The 18124-nt window shown below is 36.8% G+C and overlaps 2 protein-coding genes across 10 annotated transcripts in view; both read left to right on the forward strand.

Moving 5' to 3' along the window:
- amer3 (APC membrane recruitment protein 3) overlaps positions 1–3705 on the forward strand; it is a 9794-nt gene extending 6089 nt beyond the window's left edge. The window contains exon 3 of the mRNA XM_016502282.1: positions 3166–3705. The gene's annotated coding sequence lies outside the window, so the exon portion shown is untranslated. The remainder of the gene's footprint in view (positions 1–3165) is intronic.
- A 3729-nt stretch (positions 3706–7434) lies between these two features.
- Positions 7435–18124, forward strand: part of LOC107700563 (rho guanine nucleotide exchange factor 4-like) — an 87930-nt gene continuing 77240 nt past the window's right edge. For 5 of the 9 annotated variants that reach the window (XM_016502274.1, XM_016502268.1, XM_016502271.1 and 2 more), the window contains exons 1-2: positions 7436–8051; positions 10167–10196. In XM_016502274.1, coding sequence (XP_016357760.1) covers positions 7872–8051; positions 10167–10196 — 210 coding nt within the window. In that variant the 5' untranslated portion in view covers positions 7436–7871. Of the gene's footprint in view, positions 8052–10166; positions 10197–18124 lie in introns of all 9 variants that reach the window. The other 4 variants (XM_016502276.1, XM_016502278.1, XM_016502270.1 and 1 more) reach the window with 3 other exon arrangements.

The following is an 18124-nucleotide window of genomic DNA, read 5'->3' on the forward strand; positions in this document are numbered from 1 at the left end:
CGCTGTGTGTTTCGTTGTGAAAGCGAAACTACTTTGTTTGGCCTTCCAAAAGAGGACGATATCTGCTTCGTCATGCCTAGAGCTGATCTGTGCTGGTTGCTGAGGAAATGCATCCACTTCGCGCTGTGGATCGTCGGATCGGCTTTCACCGTGGACAAGGCGGAGTCCAGCCCGGGGTCGTCACATGTGGTTGCCGCAAGTCCGCCCGCCTCCGCTCACTCAAGGCCGCCGTGTGTGACGGTGTGTTTCGTTGTGAAAGCGAAACTACTTTGTTTGGCCTTCCAAAAGAGGACGATATCTGCTTCGTCATGCCTAGAGCTGATCTGTGCTGGTTGCTGAGGAAATGCATCCACTTCGCGCTGTGGATCGTCGGATCGGCTTTCACCGTGGACAAGGCGGAGTCCAGCCCGGGGTCGTCACATGTGGTTGCCGCAAGTCCGCCCGCCTCCGCTCACTCAAGGCCGCCGTGTGTGACGGTGTGTTTCGTTGTGAAAGCGAAACTACTTTGTTTGGCCTTCCAAAAGAGGACACGGCTAGAAATCAGTGGTTAAGTTGTTTTTATGGAGGACTGTTTCCTGATCTTGGTAACGTAGAGTAGACTACAATGCCGGCTGTTCTGACTCGTCTGTAAGTACGTTTTTTATATATAAAGAATTTGCCACTGACGATTCAAACGCGAGTTTTGAGCAGTGTAGTGTAGCGCTTGTTGTTTGTAATTTCTCCGATCACAAATGCAGAAATGGTTTTATGTTTATGCAGCGTGATGCAACGCGTAAAAAGACAGTATAAGTCATTATAATCCGTAATTATGTCCCCACTGGATGCAACAAATGCCTTGTTTATAATGGGTTTTAATGTTTTTGTCTTGTCGCTCCAGCCGAACAGGGCATCACAGTATGGTAGGGGCGTAACATTTCTGTCACACGCTTGAGGTATTCGGCCAATCACAACGCACTGGATAGCTGGCCAATCAGAGCACACCTCGCTTTTCAGACCGATGAGTTTTGTAAAAATCGACACGTTTCAGAAAGGCGGGGCATAGAGGAGAAACAATAAGGTACAGTATGTGGAAAATAATGCGTTTTTTGAACCTTAAACCGCATAAACACATTTCATTACACCAAATACACAAAATAATGTTCTTTTTAGCAACATCATATGACCACTTTAACTATTACTTCACCTGTGTACCAAAAAATGCTGAACGTAGATACTGAACTCATTTTGAGTTCCCTGTTACTCTAATCAGACTAAAGTGGATTTTTATCCACCTTCAGTCTGCCTGTTCTTAACAGAGCTGCTTTAGAAGATAAATAAGCAAATAAAACCAGGACAACATCAAAAGAGTGTGAGAAAGGACTTTCTCTTTTTTAGAGTTTGTATTTGTTATTGTAAAATCAGTGTACAATAAAAATGTGAAGCTTGTATTCACATTTGAAACATTTTCACCTACAACACGACATGGTGTACTTGGTGACATAGCTTTTTCATGCAGGAAATGTATTTGAATGTGGCCTGAGGTATATTGCTCAGCTTGTTTTGGATGGGTTATATCATGGTCACAGAGTTCGACATGAGCAGTGAATGGTCTTTTGACATGCTTTTATTTCCTGCTCAGCTCTCAGTGGATCTTCACACAACAGACATCTGTTTGTATGCACATCTGGAAAATATGAAAGCATGTATTCAGTCTAAGCCACCAGTGACTTGCAGCATGGTGGGGGGCACAGTTCAGCCAAATATGTTTTATTATGTAGTGATAGATGTTGACATGTTTGTTTTTAATTAAATGGAGAGGTTTACAGATAAAAAAACTGCGTTAATTTTTTACACTGTAAAAGTACAGTTTGGCCACTATGTGGCAGTATAGACATATAACAACCCTTTGCATGAGTGCTGAAAACCCAGTGTGAGATTGAACAGAATGTTTAAACCACCTGCATTTCTTCACCAGAATCAAACTAAGCCTGTCTGTATTTCCTCATACATCATCTTTCATCAGAGCAGGACATTTTCTATGCATGCTTGTCTCATCTGATGCTGCTCTCCAGCAGTTCGGCTTACAGCCAGAGGGGAAGGGGTTCATGTTGGCTTTGACTGGTCTATAACCCATCAGTGTGCTCCTGGGAGTGTTTTTAGCAACCCGGGAGCCACTACAGAGCAGATGTATAGAGCTGGCTGACTGCTGCCTATTGAGAGAGGTGATGCTGAACAGGACTCTGTTCTGTTTTCTGGCTTAGGGAATAAGCCTCATGCTGTTAGTTTGGTTTCATGACTCTACGGACGATTTAGTCCAATGACGTGGTACACAATGGGGACTGTGTCAATATTAAGGGGTGGAATTAGCTATTTGTGCAGGACACTAAGATGGAAAGGGAATAGACTGCACTGCTGGAACGCTAAATCCTTGTTGAGTTGGTTGATGCTTAAAGGAAACAAACATTTGCCTCAAAGTAGAGTAATTTATCTGGTGCAGCTGCTTCAAATAAATGACAATGACAATGACAGGAGTGAAATTTACTCACTTCAGATGCTAAAAGAGTTTGTGAATAATTATAGGATCACAGTATGAGTGAATGTCACAAGATCTGTCAAAACATCATATTTTGCATAAACAAAAATTTAAGAAATTTTTAGGACCATTATTATTATTATATTGTGACATTTAAGCACATTAAGCAGCAATTCTTGTTGTTGACTGTCCAACCAATAAATAATTAAAAATAAATAATTAAATAAATCTAATTCTCATTATTATAATGTGAAAATAATTATATATTATTTAAATTTAAAGTACAATTCTAAGTGAAAAGTACAATTCTAAGTGAACAGGTACATCATAGTATTTGTTGTTGTTTAATTTATGCTCATTAAAAAAAGTTTTTTTTTTTTTTGGACAGGAAGATTTTTATACCAGATTAATGGTATATCATTATATTTTATATCAGATTAATGAGAATGCATTTTTTTTTTGGATAAATAATGTCAAAATACATAACATCTTTATCTATAAATGTATAATTTCTTATTTGTATTTTAAGTCTTATTCATGTGTTTTTTTTTTTTTTACTTTGGTGGGGGAAATATGACATATTTCTTGGTGAGATTCAACCTTAGCGCTACTTGCACATTGAAACATTGAATCTTTTTCTAATTTCTTTACAGATTCTGAATTTGTGGATCCTGACTGTCTTAAACTCGTTTCTTCCGTTCAGTACCTCAGCCCTCCGGTCAGCTGACCTCTCTACCAGCTTTCAAAGTCTCTACCTTTCGTCTGCAAGAAATCTGACATGTTTGCTCATTTTACTGTCAACTCAGCAACACGGTCAGCCTGGGGCAACAACAGGTCTGTTGATCTGTTTGTTTGAAAAGTGTCATTTGTCTGAAACCTGTCATATCAGTGTTTTTCTCTCTCCATAGTGTTTCTGCAATCACTGCTATTTTTTATTGCAAGTTTATTGCTGGAGTTTTCAAACCAATGATCATTGACAGTACATACTAGTGCAATAACTACAGTAAAACTTTATTAATGTCCAAGGGAAACATTTTAAACTGTTGTCTTAAAAAAGTTATGGAATTTGACATTGTGGGAAGTTATACTTCAGCTTGCTTTTGTGTATCGAAACAATCTGACAAGCTTTTTGAAAAGCTCTATTCTGGAGTTTGGAAGAGAAACTTTCAAATTTCTTGAAAGGATTGGGACAGCTGGAGACATAGCAATGGAATCAACTTTGCATTTTCATTTGTCCAATTAAAGTTCAAACCAGAGACGGATAATTGTGTATCAGTGAATAAATGAGGTAAAGGAGCCCTTTGAAAGAACACCTCTGATCTGGCTGATGTGACCAGAATTGATGAGAGCCCCCCAAAAAAGGTCCATTCATACATATAGTAGGCCTCTTCACAAAGCAGGCAGGTGGCACTTTTACTTGTCGTCTTTGTCCATTTTGGAATGTAATTCTGCCAATTCTGTCCCTTTTTCACTTGATAAATTCAACTCAACCTAGACTGCAATAGTCCAGCTAGGGTTGTTATTGAACAGAATTCCCATAAATACAACCCCTGGTATGACTATTAATCTATACATGTCTTCACATCTATCTTTGAGCAGACAGACATGTGCTTAAAAATAGACGTCTGTACATCTATGTTTTGGTGGCTAGTTAACATTGAACTTAACTTTGAGCCATTTATATATACGCTCTTAATGGTTATGGATGTATATATGAATTAGGGGTGGGCAATATACCGGTAGACATGATTAACCAGTAGAAATGTATGAACCAGTAGAGATTTTGGACTATCCTTTCTATCGCAGTTACACGCTCATGTGATGTTGCTGTGCTACGTGGTCACGAAAACGTATCATTTGCACGCGTTTTTAAGCATTGCAGTTTAAAAACAAGTGATTTTAAGCACTGTCAGAAAGGCACATGTGAAGACGGTGCTCATAAAGTAAGTATTGAACGGAGTTATTTTTGCCATTTTATAGGCCTGGAACAGTTAAATACACACACTTGTATATATCAAAATGCCGTCTTTGCAAGTATCCTCATAAACACAGTAATTTAGGTCTTAAGTGAAAGCAAACAGCTGAGAAAGAAAGCACATGTGTAACAGTATATTGGATCCGGGCAGCTCTTAACCTGCTGTCTGTCATTTATGTTAATCAAACAACAGAAGAGAGAAAATCTCTCACTGCTCTTGACTAAATCTCTGTTGTAACTTTAATAAGAAGAAATATATATTTAATTTACATATGAATATGCAGCGTTTTATTAATTTGATTATACAATGTAGCGTTTTTTATTTGTTCTACTGTAGTTTTTTTTGTCCTATTGCTTGTAATTAGTTTCTTATTTAATCACTGTTTACTTGTCTTTATTGAGGTTGATTTTTATTTATTTATTTTTAAATTTAGGCTATTAGTTTTTTGTGATATTGACATTGGTGACAAGAATTAATGACATTTCTATGGTATAAAAAAATGTATATCCTAAAGACCTTATTTAAAGCAAAAATAATTATAATGTGATACATATTGTTACCGTGCAATAAAATTACTCGTATGGTGATATAAGATTTTGGTCATATCACCCACCCCTAATATGAATAAACCAAAATTTGAAAAGATAAAGTCAGATACCAAAGAAATGGTACCTTTAGAAGTGGCCTAAATATGCACGCAATCCTTGCTCTAAACAAATGTAAGCCAAAGGGTCATTTCGAAGAAGCCCTTTCTGCAATAACCTGAGCAGCTATTAGTAAAGTATTATATTTCAGGGCCTCAACCTGTTTTCCATTAGATCAGGATCAGCCATAACAGCATCTGGTACAGAGTTGGTGTCAGTAATGAATGCAATGATAATCCTCAATAAAAGCACTCTAGTTTGGCATTGACAATTAAAAATGTAAGCACTGAACAGAAGCTTTTCAGATAGCTTACTGTTTCTCATATTATTTGATATACTTAAAATTGGGGAAGTTGTTTTATCTGTGCTGTATTTATTGTACAAATGTAATTATATTACTTCTCAGGACACGCTGTGTCAAAATCCAAGAATTAGATAACTGTTAATAGCATGTAAGACTTGAACCACTGACAATATCCTAATAATATAAATGACTATATTGCAAAACGAATGTGTTGCATGAATTTGTAGGCTATATAAACTATGTAAAGTGCTGATTTTGTTGGAATGGAGTAGTAAGACGGTTATTTTGTCACCTCTTAGTGCCATTATATTCTTTTCAAGACAGGGCAGCTGACAATTATCGTAGTTCTGTGCAATATTTATATTGATGTACTTGCCTTTGTCACTGAGTATTAATAAAAACCTATTTATGAATCCATGTGCATTTAAATTACATCTTTTTGTATTTGTGGTGTACTAATGGTTGATTTCACACTCAGATGAGGGCTGTTTCGAAACCAAGCAGATGAGCTGAGGTGTCAGCACTGTACGTATTGACTATAGCTCAGACGTTGCTTAATAGACGGAACAATAGCAAAGCAAACAACAGAGTGACTGAACAGAGCCCTGTATCAGGCCTGGCGCCGGCTGTGCTTTAAGACAAAATCACGTCAACAAGTCTGTGATTGAATGTGGGTGTAAAAACGACTCTCTCTTCACAGAGCCATTGATTTAATGCTTTTTCTCTAAATGGATTACAATAATGTCAATATAATACAATAAAGAGCTTAATGTTTTTATGGCCAGGGTTTTCTACCAGGGGTCTGTGAAGATACAGCAGATGTATGACATGCAAGATAAAGGAATAGTTCACCCCAAAATGAAAATTTGCTGAAAATTGAGTTTGTTTCTTAATAGGAACAGATTTAGAGAGATTTGGCATTACATTACCAATGGATCCTCTGCAGTGAATGGGTGTCGTCAGAAAGAAAGTTCAAACAGCTGATGAAAACATCACAATAATCCGTAAGTAATCCACACGACTCCAGTCCATCAATTGACATCTTATGAAGAGAATAAAGATGCATGTTTGTAGCAAGCAAAACCATCATTAAGATGTTTTTAACTTCAAACCGTTCTCGCTAAAATGAGTCCTCTATTCATAATATTGCTTTCTCCAGTGAAAAAGTCATCTCATCTGAATCAGGTGAGAAATATGCACAGATCAAGTGCTGTTTACAAGCAAAAACAGTCCGAAACAAATATTTTGGTGTATTTTGATGTTAGAGTACAAAAGGGGGTGGACATTTTCACTAGAGGAAGCATTATTATGGACTGGTCTGGTATTTTGGCCAGGTCTAAAGTTAAAACTCCTTAATGATAAATTTATTTATTATGAACACACAGCTTTGCGCTTCAAACACATTAACTGATCAACTAGTTGTGTGGATTATTGTGATGTTTTTATCAGCTGTTTGGACTCTCATTCTGACGGCACCCATTCACTGCAGAGGTTCCATTAGTGAGTAATGTAATGCTAAAATTCTCCAAATCTGTTTAGATGAAGAAACAATCTTATCTACATCTTGTTGTACAGCCTGAGGGTGAGTAGCCTACATTTGCAGCAAATTTTCATATTCACGTGAACTATTCCTTGAAGACAATGATTTTGATCTTATTAAATAATTTAATAATAATATTTATTGTTTTATAATCTATTTTATATTGGTGGTCCCTGTCTGGATGAGGGTCCTTGGGTAGCCTATGTAAAGCTGATACTGCATTTCTTGACAGTAATAAATGATCTATTATTAAAAGAAAATGCTTAAAATATGCAACTGACCTCATATAATTCACATCTGTATCTACACGTAAGTGGTTTACAGTGCAAATGAACGTACATAGATGATTTCATTGATTTTAATGTGAGTGTTCTAGTTTGTCGCGTCGCGCTGCTCGCGTGATTGGTACACTGGGCGTTGACGTCAGAATTCCATCCACTACTCCGATAGCTCGCAGTGTACACAAATTCGCGGCTTATTAGTGGGCGCTTTCAGGTTTGTCGCGTCGCGTCGCTCGTTGTAGACGGAGGAGGTGTTGGATGTGAAACTCTCACTCCTCTCCCCCCCGACTGTCACCGACAAACAACGTGGGACGGAGGAATTTGTTATTCCACACCACAGAGACTTTTGCACTGCTTTTTATACACCGCCGCGTCACAAGTAAATCTCGCGTTTCGCGGAGCTGGAAAATATGTGTAAACTACTGACAGCGGTAAAATAAACTTTGCACTATCACCCGCGGTTGAGTACTCACAAATGTCATGCACTGTTCAAGAGCCTTTGCCTTCCGTGACATTCAGCGGACTTTATAACAACCAACATGAAGCAGACAGGTACATTTAGAACGCGTTGCCTGTCCTAAAGGACTTTTAAACTTGTTGAAATCGTTGTAAACATGGAAGAGACAGGCGCTGGGAACGGTACTGGGACGCAGGGCTGTGAACTGGAGCGTTCTGGAGACGGAGGACTGGATGAGGTGCAGATGCATCTCGCCTGCCTACCGGAGCGATACATGAGAGCGAAGTTCTCCCTCTCAGCGTACATATTTTGTTGGACAGTAGTAAAGTTGTGTCAGGTAAGGCATGTTACATTTGAAAGTACAAAATGAAATAATGACCCTCAAAATAGGAATATTTTACTCAGTATATTTGTCTTGTTTTCCAATTCAAATTTCTGAACATTCTTAAATCCAGAAACATTTACTTGTAAAGGAAAATAGCATAGAATGTTAAGCCTTGTTTAAAAAAAATACAATTAAATAATAATAAGAAATAAAAAATGAAGTGACTTCATGCTTTAAAGCAAGATTTTTTTAAATCAAGTTTATTTTTCTTTTACCATTAGCAGGTTTGTTTATTTATTCATTTATTTTTGTAGTAAGTATACAGTTTTTAAACATTTGTCAAGTCATTAAGTCATTATGTTTTTAAGTAAAATGTATCTTGGCAGTTCACTTAAATAGCTGTGCAGAATGATAAACTTATTTTTAAAAGTACAAATGTTAAAAGTAGAAATCAAATAATATGAGGTCATAAAAAATGTAGATATAATTATTATATAAGACATGGGTTTTCAGTCTTTACAGATATCTATGCATTTCAATTAAAGCTGTTTTAATCTAACTTATGATATATTGAGGCCCCCCTGGAAGTTTGCCGAGACCCCCTAGTGAGACCCGGCCGGCCCCCTGGTTGAGAATGACTGATGTAGAGTATAGTCTTGTTCATAACAGATGGTGAAGGTTTGCTTCACTGAAGATTCCCTCTCAGTCAGAAAGTTAAAAGTGCTTTGAGTGGAGTCAGACCCTCCACCTGCTCTAACCCAGGGGGTCTGTTAAGCTCATCAGTATTTAACTACCCCAACCCTTCCCCTCAATCTCACCCTTTTTATACCCCAATCATATTATGGTATGATGCAGTTGAAAGGTGTGAAATCATCTTCACACTGGCCATTGTAAGTCCATTAAATGGTTGTTGGGGGTCTGTGAAAAGTAAGGATTATCTCCCAAAAATTGTAAGCGGCAAATATAATTGTACTGATTACTGTCCTTGATTAAATCATAACTGGTCTGATCTCCTTCAGCCTGTTTATAGGTCTAAACACAAGCAACTTCCAATTAAGTAACACTCGCTTTTCAGTTCGTCTGAATATTGTCTCCATATTTGCCTCTTAAAATGCAGCTAAATCCTTGAACCTGTTCCAAAAGTGCAGTGTTTCTCAGGGCACTGAAACGTCTGTAATGGGTGGCTGACTGCGTCCATGCGCTATCCCTCTACCAGCCTTTGAAATGCTGTCATTTGACCCTTTCCATGAATATAGCAGCTGTAAATCACAGCAGCTTCTTAAGGTTTATGACCTGTTAGGGGTTTATCTGGGTTTTAGCATCTTTTATTCTAAGCAAGGCGTAGCTAGAACCTCTGCATGCCCAAACATCAGCAACAAAGTGGTTTCTTGGACTATTTAGGGAATAAAAGACTGGAGTTTGTATTATTAGTATTTTTTGGTAGGCACTATCATTTCAAAGACCTTCAGTGATCCAATTCACATGTGACTTCCTAATGTATTAATGGTTTAAAATGGATAAAATCTGACAACTTAATCTGGTTTAATAAAAGATGATATAAATAGTGTACCTTGTAATGAAACCAAGCCGGCTGTCTTAGATCGGAGGTCACAGCACAACCTTGAACTGGTTTTGATTGGTTAAAGAATGAACACTGACATTAAACCTCAGCAGGAGTTGTTTTTACATGGTAGAGAACCATATGGCTGGCTAGTAGATCAAACAACGGCATGTATTTATTAAGACATTTATGACCGAACAAAAATTGCACAAGAAACAGTAGCTTTTAACAAGCACCATGGGTTAGATTTTTGTCTTTCATGTTTATTTGGTAGCATTACTTAAGTTTTAACTATAGCAAGATACCTGTTTAACCTCAAAATAAGTCATAATATTAAAGGTGTGGGCTATGCGCTAAGGAAATCTTGTTTACCTCACCCTAATTAAACACTAAATATGATTGTTCCAGTAATACTGTACCAGTTCCCTGTGGTTTGCATTAACGTCAACAGTTTGCCGTAAGGCTAATGCCTGCATTGCTTCTGTTTTGTACAGATTTGTTGGTAGTTTAATTCACGACACACCTTGAAACGGTCTTGTATATGTTTCCTTTTTGTTTGTCTCCAGAGATTAAGACCGTCGCCAGTCCTTCCCCAGGTAAGCTCAGTCTTTCTTTTGAGTTTGATGAACCTGATTGTACTCTTCAAATCTCATACCAACAGAAAAACACCGATAATTTACACTGTAGCAAAACCATATATTGCCATAATTCTCATTCAGTTCATTTAGATTATTTAACCACTGATGTAGTGAGAGCTTATTATCCAGTACTCTTAGATCTGTCATTTTCCATTTAATGCAAGGATTCATTCATTTGAATTTAATCCCACTAAGCGTCTTTCTGCCAAAGGGTTTGATGTAATCATCATCGAGGAGCAAGCATGCACCATCAGGACATACTGTACTGTACTTCTCACATGCTGCCAGCAGCTTATCTGCCTTCACCCCTGTAGAGGCTGTGCCTTAACTTGTCGGATGTTGCTAAGGAGTTGTGCAATGCATTGAAGTCTAGTGTCTGCAGATGGTTGGTGCACTTTCCTGACACCATGAACAGAAGATTTGCAGTGTGTTGTGTTGCTCTGATTAGGTATGAACAGGCCAGAAAATGAGGTTGGTTTTAGGCAGTGTTGCCTCTTATTTAATAGAATGATTAGTCCTGATAGTTTACCACTCCTCCCTACAGCAGTAGTTGTTGATTCCTGTCATACAATTTGTTCACTTCCTTTCTTGTTTTATTGAAATGTATAGCTAATATTATTGCATAATATTTTTCATTCATTAGGAGTTACATATTAATAGGAGGTTCATACAGTCATTGTGAATGTTTGTTTGCAGGTGCTTGTTAGTTTTTGCATTGACAAGATTTTATAGGCACTAATGATCATTTTAAGTCAGAACTATGATTATGTTGAGGTCAGGGGTCAGGTTAAAACATCCAGCAGAAGTGTTATTTTGATTGGCATTTATATGTTCACTTCTTTTCTGAGGTTATACGAGGCAGAACTTGATGCGTGGAAACATAGCCTGTAAATTCCAGCTATTCAAATAGCTTTGGGTGAATTCAAACTGGATTACAGGCATCTTGCATCATATTAATAGCATAAGGAAACCTTGTTTAGAGTCGCTTGAAAAATTATTAAGACCCTTAATCCTCTCCAGAGTTATTATTTAAAAGAAACTCTAAAATATTATGCTAGTCTAAGTATTTAGTCCTCACATTTTGATATTAGATATTAGATTTTTTTTTAAATGGAACAGTTTATTGGAAAAGTTTGCATGTGTGTTTTTTGTTGAGTATTAAATTTTTTATACGTCAGCTCATATAGCTCATAATAATATGATATAAGAAAATTTTCACCCGGAACTGCTTCCAGTGTACAACAGTGAGCGCAAGCTACATTAAAGTGATTATTACGTTTTGAATATGGATATTTTTCTTACAAAAACGCATCGATTCGCTACAGGAGGCCTTTGTTCCCCCCCCCCCTGGAGCCGTGTGAGACTTTTTTTTATGGATGGGCGCTTTTTATTTAACTTCTTTTGGACTGAAGTATGCAACACCTGCTGAGTGTCATTAAACAGCTTAAAAGATCAAAGACAATTTTTAATATAACTCCGACTGGATTCATCTGAAAGAAGAAAGTCATATACACCTAGACCTAGGATGACTTGAGGGTGAGTAATTTATGGGCTAATTTGCATTTTTGGGTGAACTAACCCTTTAAAATACCTTTTACTTGCTAATAAGGTATAAACTACTGTATCAATCAGAGTGCATGTAGCAGAATGTGCACAACAGGTTCTTCAGCAAAGTTTTGATCATGTTGGTAATTTAGATGCATTATAAATTTACAAATCAAATATGATGCATTAGGCTTTATAGGGTTAAGTATGTTGGGATAAGCGTATATATCATTGCATAAATGACAAGTGTGAATTTGACCCATTTACCCTGGTAGATTTGCTGTTCTTCTGGTTGGTTTAGTAGAGAAGGATTAGCCACACTTCTTGGTGCCGTGTTGTGTTAGATTTGTGCAATACATATTGATTTGATTGTTGTGTCATTTAACCATAAAATCTTTCATTGTGAGCTCTGTTATAGTTTATGGTTCTCTTGAATGCCATAGTCTATTTCACTTATTTGAGGGATGGCATCTATTGTGCCCCTCACTTTTAAAGGCCAGTGTTATGCAGAGCTCTTTATATGGTTGACTGCTGCACCTTTACTACATTCCGCACTACTGCACTTTGTATATCTCACAAAAAGATCTTGGCCTCGCTGTGCTTCTCTCACAGATCTGCTTATTCACACTGAGAGTGTGAGGCACAACCTTTCAGTCACTGTCTGGGTGATTTATGTAGCTTTCTGTTGTTGATAATTGAGCCAGTAGTGCCTTTTGGAACATCCAAACTTTCTTTGGCTGTACCTCAGAATTTTCTTTGGAATGACGTTTCATCTAAACACCAATAAAGCAGTGAAGATAAGCACTTCTACAAGATCACTGAAACACCACCGTTCACAAGTTTGAGATTGGTATGATTTTTTTATGTCTCTTATGCTCAAGAAAGGCTGCATTTATTTGATAAAAAATGCAGTAAAACAGTAATATTGTGAAATAGTATTACACTTCTCTATTTAATATATTCTAAAATATTTAATATTTAATTTATTCTATTGGCTAAGCTGAATTTTCATCATCCATTCATTATTATTATTATTATTATTATTATTATTATTATTATCAGTAATCATAACAAAATATATATATTTAGGATTCTTTGATGAATATAAAAAACTGAATTTATTTGTGTATTTACAAATAATATATATTAGCAGTGCATACAAATAAAAATATCACAAGAAATACATTTGTAATTTAGTAAAATATGATAATTAATTTCTAATTATATTATTATATATAGTTTGGTATAATTACACATTTATGTCTTTTTTTTTAAATGCTTACTTAAATAATAAAACATACTACAGTATATAGAACAAATTGAAAGGCAACTTTAAAGTGAAGGTAAAAGCAGTTGCCTTTAATGAAAAGGATTTTGCAGAAGGTGAAATACAGGTAGAATTTCATGCTTTTCCAGCTCAGCTCTAATCTGCCTCTTCATGTCTCAGCTTGTACCTATTTTACAGTAATAATAAAGTCAGCTGTGTCACTTAAATCATCTGGGCGTTTAGCCTTATTAGAGTTTCAACATTTCCTTTAAAATATATCTGAGTGTATAAGATGTAGACATTATGGCTTTAACTTTAGTATTTAACTTGGTACAAATGCATGTTTCTATATTATTTATATATATATATATATATATATATATCAGTCTAATGGTTCCATCTGCACAGTTTGCTCTCAGTTGAGACTTATGAAAATCAGGGTTATATATATAGTGTATGTATTACAAAGTATTTGCATGCTTTAAATGGTGCACCATTATAATCAGCAAGCCTAGTGATATATTCTTGGATTTCTGGTCACATGCTCCTCTGAAGTATGCTTTGAAGGGTTGTGCCGAACAGGCAATGCAAGCTAGAGGCATGAGTTACAATGCCACAAACATGCAAATAATGCTGCATCAGTCATAAACTCCCACATTAGTTCTAATTATAACACATAATCTTCTAAAATCTCAGCATTGCCCTTCTTGTTTGTGGACCGGAGGAAGAACCTGTCACAATGCTCATGACCCAGTGCTGAACCTCAGAGTTGACTTTAGACTGTTGCATTGGCTGTGGTGAACTCTCATGTGGTGAGAGTATGATAGCAGCAGACTGCCAGGGTAAACTTCACCCTGGTTAAAGTTCTCTGGATACACACTCCATAATTACTCTCCTTTAGACAATGGGTTAAACACTACTGTAATCACTAAAAATGTCTGGGAACCACAGAGATGTGAAAAGAGGAGCTAAAGAGAGTTGGCAGTACTTGTATTGTTTCTGTGCTTCGGATCTTTCTTCTGTGGATTAGGTGAAAAGACTGGGTTTTATCCGTGCATTTGAAGTTCAGCGCATTTTTATGTGGTCCGTTAATCAGTCATGCATCGGAAAGAGCTCCTCATTATCATGTACCGCCCCACTTGCATTGTGACCTCTTTCAGCTCCTGACTGACAACTTCCCTCTGTGCTCGCTCCCCCTCAACCCGCCCAACGCTGAATAACTGATTTTGATCACTCACAGTAATAAAAGTCACATGTCTGCCTGGAACAATGGCCTTTCATTTGGTGGCTGCATTCATTATGACTATAATATGTTAGTATTTAGCGCTTTATGCTAGGTGAGACAGAGGGAGAGTGAGAAAGAGAGAGAGCGCGACAGTTATTCAGGGGTATTCGTTATGGACTAAACAAAGAAATCTGGAAGTGCTTGCTTTTCTTTTCATTCCCTCTCCTTTTAGAATAAAGCGACTTCTCACGCACACTCCTCTTCTTTGGAGGTGGTTGCCGCAGGCGAAGGGCTGCAGGAGGTGTGCCAGATTTGTACTGGCAAGCTGTTTATTTATTTCCTTTTGCCTCAAAGCTCTAAAACATGCTCAGGTGGACTACATAGACTTCATTTATGAATGCTGAACTGTGGATAATGACTTTGTTGAGTCCTTATCAGATGAGTATAATTGTTCAGTGATAATTGTTCAGTGATTCTCGGCCTGGGGGATAGTTGGAAAGAATTTGTTAAACCTAGAAAACAGACATTTCAACACAAAATTACTGAATTAAAAATGTAAACTATAACAGTAATGATAATAATAATAACTAAAGACCGTCAGACTGTGAATTAGTGGTGGGAATTTCTGCAGGTTACGTTGTTAGTGAATCTTTCACCCAACCGATTCATTAAAAAATGCTTATTAATTCAGGAACAAATGATGTAAACTTCTTTATAGATGAGTCATTGAATTATTCACTAGCTGATTAATTTAAAAACACTGATTATTTCAGCAACAAATCACTTAAATGTCTTTTTGAGTGAGTTATTGAATTATTCACTCAACCAGTTTGTTCAAAAACACTGATTCATTTTAGGAACGTCTCTACTGTGAACTGCTTGGAGACGCTAAACAGTTGATTCTGCTTTGACTAGACTTTGGAAGTTAATCCACAGGAAAAAGTGTTTTTTCTTTGTAATCTTTAGTCAAAATCAAAAAAATTGAGTTTAGTATCCGATGGTGTCAGTTTGAGCAGAACATTGAGTCTGCTGCGAACTAGAGTTGGTGTGCATGTGTGCAAAAATCAAGCCCCGCCCTCCATTTTTCTCATTTAATATTTGTTTCACTCAGAAAATTTACAACTTCTGGGTGCAATTTCTGATTCACGCATACTTTAAAGGGAGAGGTAGGCCTAAAGGAAGCTTTGAGTTTGATTTAGTTCAAAAGTGAATCATTGTACAGTGTCGATGAAAGGGTAATTTAGCATTAATGGGCTGTTGAGTTACCTAATAAGACAAAAAAAAATCATTAATAAAACAGCTTATTTTTCAAAACACTTTAAGCAAATCACCCCTTTTGATCTGAAAGCGTTTTATATTCCTTCCACTATTGTCCATCTGTCCTGCATGTTTTATCTCTTTAAAACATTCACTTGTTTGCGGAAATCTCACGAGGAAACGATGCCATGAAAACACACTGTTGTGAAAATAAAAGGAGCGCACCGACTTTACCTGTCAGACTGCACTGAGAAATGATTAGCATCCTCCGGGCGAAAAGGAGGAGGGAGTCCGCTCCCCAGTGATTGGTTCTTTCTCTCCCTCTCTTTATTCAGAAATCCTCAGTTTCTTAGCGGCATCAGGCTGTCCTGACTGGCCCTTTTCTTTTATTCCATTAAGACAAAAAAATCATTAATAAAACAGCTTATTTTTCAAAACACTTTAAGCAAATCACCGCTTTTGATCTGAAAGCGTTTTATATTCCTTCCACTATTGTCCATCTGTCCTGCATGTTTTATCTCTTTAAAACATTCACTTGTTTGCGGAAATCTCACGAGGAAACGATGCCATGAAAACACACTGTTGTGAAAATAAAAGGAGCGCACCGACTTTACCTGTCAGACTGCACTGAGAAATGATTAGCATCCTCCGGGCGAAAAGGAGGAGGGAGTCCGCTCCCCAGTGATTGGTTCTTTCTCTCCCTCTCTTTATTCAGAAATCCTCAGTTTCTTAGCGGCATCAGGCTGTCCTGACTGGCCCTTTTCTTTTATTCCATGTTTTTCCTCCCATGTTTTGGGATGGGCTTCCTCCTCCTTTGTTTTCGTGTCACTGTTTGAGCCACAGGCTGTGGAGTGAGTGCACTGTAAGTCTCAGTGCTTGAGGAGCAGTCAGGGTGATGAATGGACTCTGGGAGCCAGTCTGACTGAACTCAGATCAGCTTTCTGAGAAGAGTGGCTGTTAGGATGCCAAACAGAGGCTGTGGCCACAGAGACATGGCACAGGTATGTCTTGACGTAGATCTTGTTGTGGTCAGTTTAGCAGTCCATTTTGTTTTTGGACATGAGATGACCGTATTGCAGTGTTTCTCTGGTTTCTTTACTTTAAAAGTCCCATTGGTGCACACTTCGCAGTGCAGACACCTGCATAGGGGTCAAACACATTGTACTTTGTTTTGCCATGTTATTTTACACAACGCTGTAATGTAGCCACCAATGTGTTTTGTTTTACGCTGATAGGTTGGGAATTATTTAGCCATTTTCTTTAGATGTTATGATATAATACATCATATATAGAACCGTTATGGTAGTTGCGCTCTCCAGTTTTCTATTGTTAAGCCAATAATTTGTTGGTGGATATGAGTATAGGCAATTTCACACTTGGAAGGATTATTTAATAAAGCTCCCTTGTTTAGATGTGAAGCCTGTAATCTCAGGGATTCCATCACACAGCACTGAACTCTTGTTGTATACAGCATTCGAATTGTGTAAATTTGAGTTTTGAGATCATGTTTGTATTAGCCTATACACTGCTGATGTAGTTCTGTACTTACAGGTTGCATGCTACTATTCTTAGTTTTTAAACGTTTACTCTATTTGAATAAGAATTCAACATGTGTTTTATCTAGGGAATTATAGGAATTGTTAGTCTTGACAATGATACCACAGTACACTTAATTGGACAGCTTAGCATAATAAAATAAATGAGTGAATGTCACAAAAACATGGCCATTTCATGCCAAAATTTGAAGAAAGTATATAGGAATATATTTATTTCTATTTGACATACTTTATGTAATTATTTAGCATTAATTTTTATAACAATTACAAACATTTCCCCACCAAATCTGTGTAGATTTCTTTTAATGATTTACAATATTTATTTAGCATAAATAAAAATTTCAGCATGATTAAATGCTGTTCAACAAAATTCCCAAATTAAGTAATCAATTATGCATTTTTTACATTACAGTAATAGTAATGAGATATAGTATTTTTCATTACGGAAATGAGGAATTGACAACAGAAATCTACTTAATTGTTCTTAATTGTCTGCTTAATTGTGTATATACAGTATATATTTTATTTTATTTATTTATTTTTTAAATTTGTTTTCATGAAATTCACCAAAAATATCTAAATATAGTGATAGAACAAGCAGATTCAAAAATATTTGTTATTTATCCTTGAAGCTGATTTCTGCTTCATTTCCTAGACTTCCTATTGGATTAGTTGGGCTGAAGCAGTAAATGAGGAATTCTTTATTTGTTCATGTCTTGCTGGGATGTCCTTATGGAGCCCCCTAGTTTTAGAATAATCTGTTGTGCCCGTCACAGTCTATTTTAAACTCCTACTGAGTTCAGAGTTAAAGGGCAGTCAAACAAAGCAGCAGAAGTCACCATCCATCCATAAACTAACAGTCTCTTATATAGCACTGATTTAGTATCACAGCAGGTACAACTACAAGTGTTGAATGACACTGTAAGACAGTCTGATAGTAAAACTGCATACTAATAGCTGGCACTTGTCAGAATCATAAACAAAGAAAGACAGAAGAGAGCAGAACAGCTTTTAGCCATAAATGTTTATAAGGTCT

Source organism: Sinocyclocheilus anshuiensis, unplaced genomic scaffold, assembly GCF_001515605.1.
Source record: "Sinocyclocheilus anshuiensis isolate Anshui unplaced genomic scaffold, SAMN03320099.WGS_v1.1 scaffold718, whole genome shotgun sequence".
Classification (NCBI taxonomy): domain Eukaryota; kingdom Metazoa; phylum Chordata; class Actinopteri; order Cypriniformes; family Cyprinidae; genus Sinocyclocheilus; species Sinocyclocheilus anshuiensis.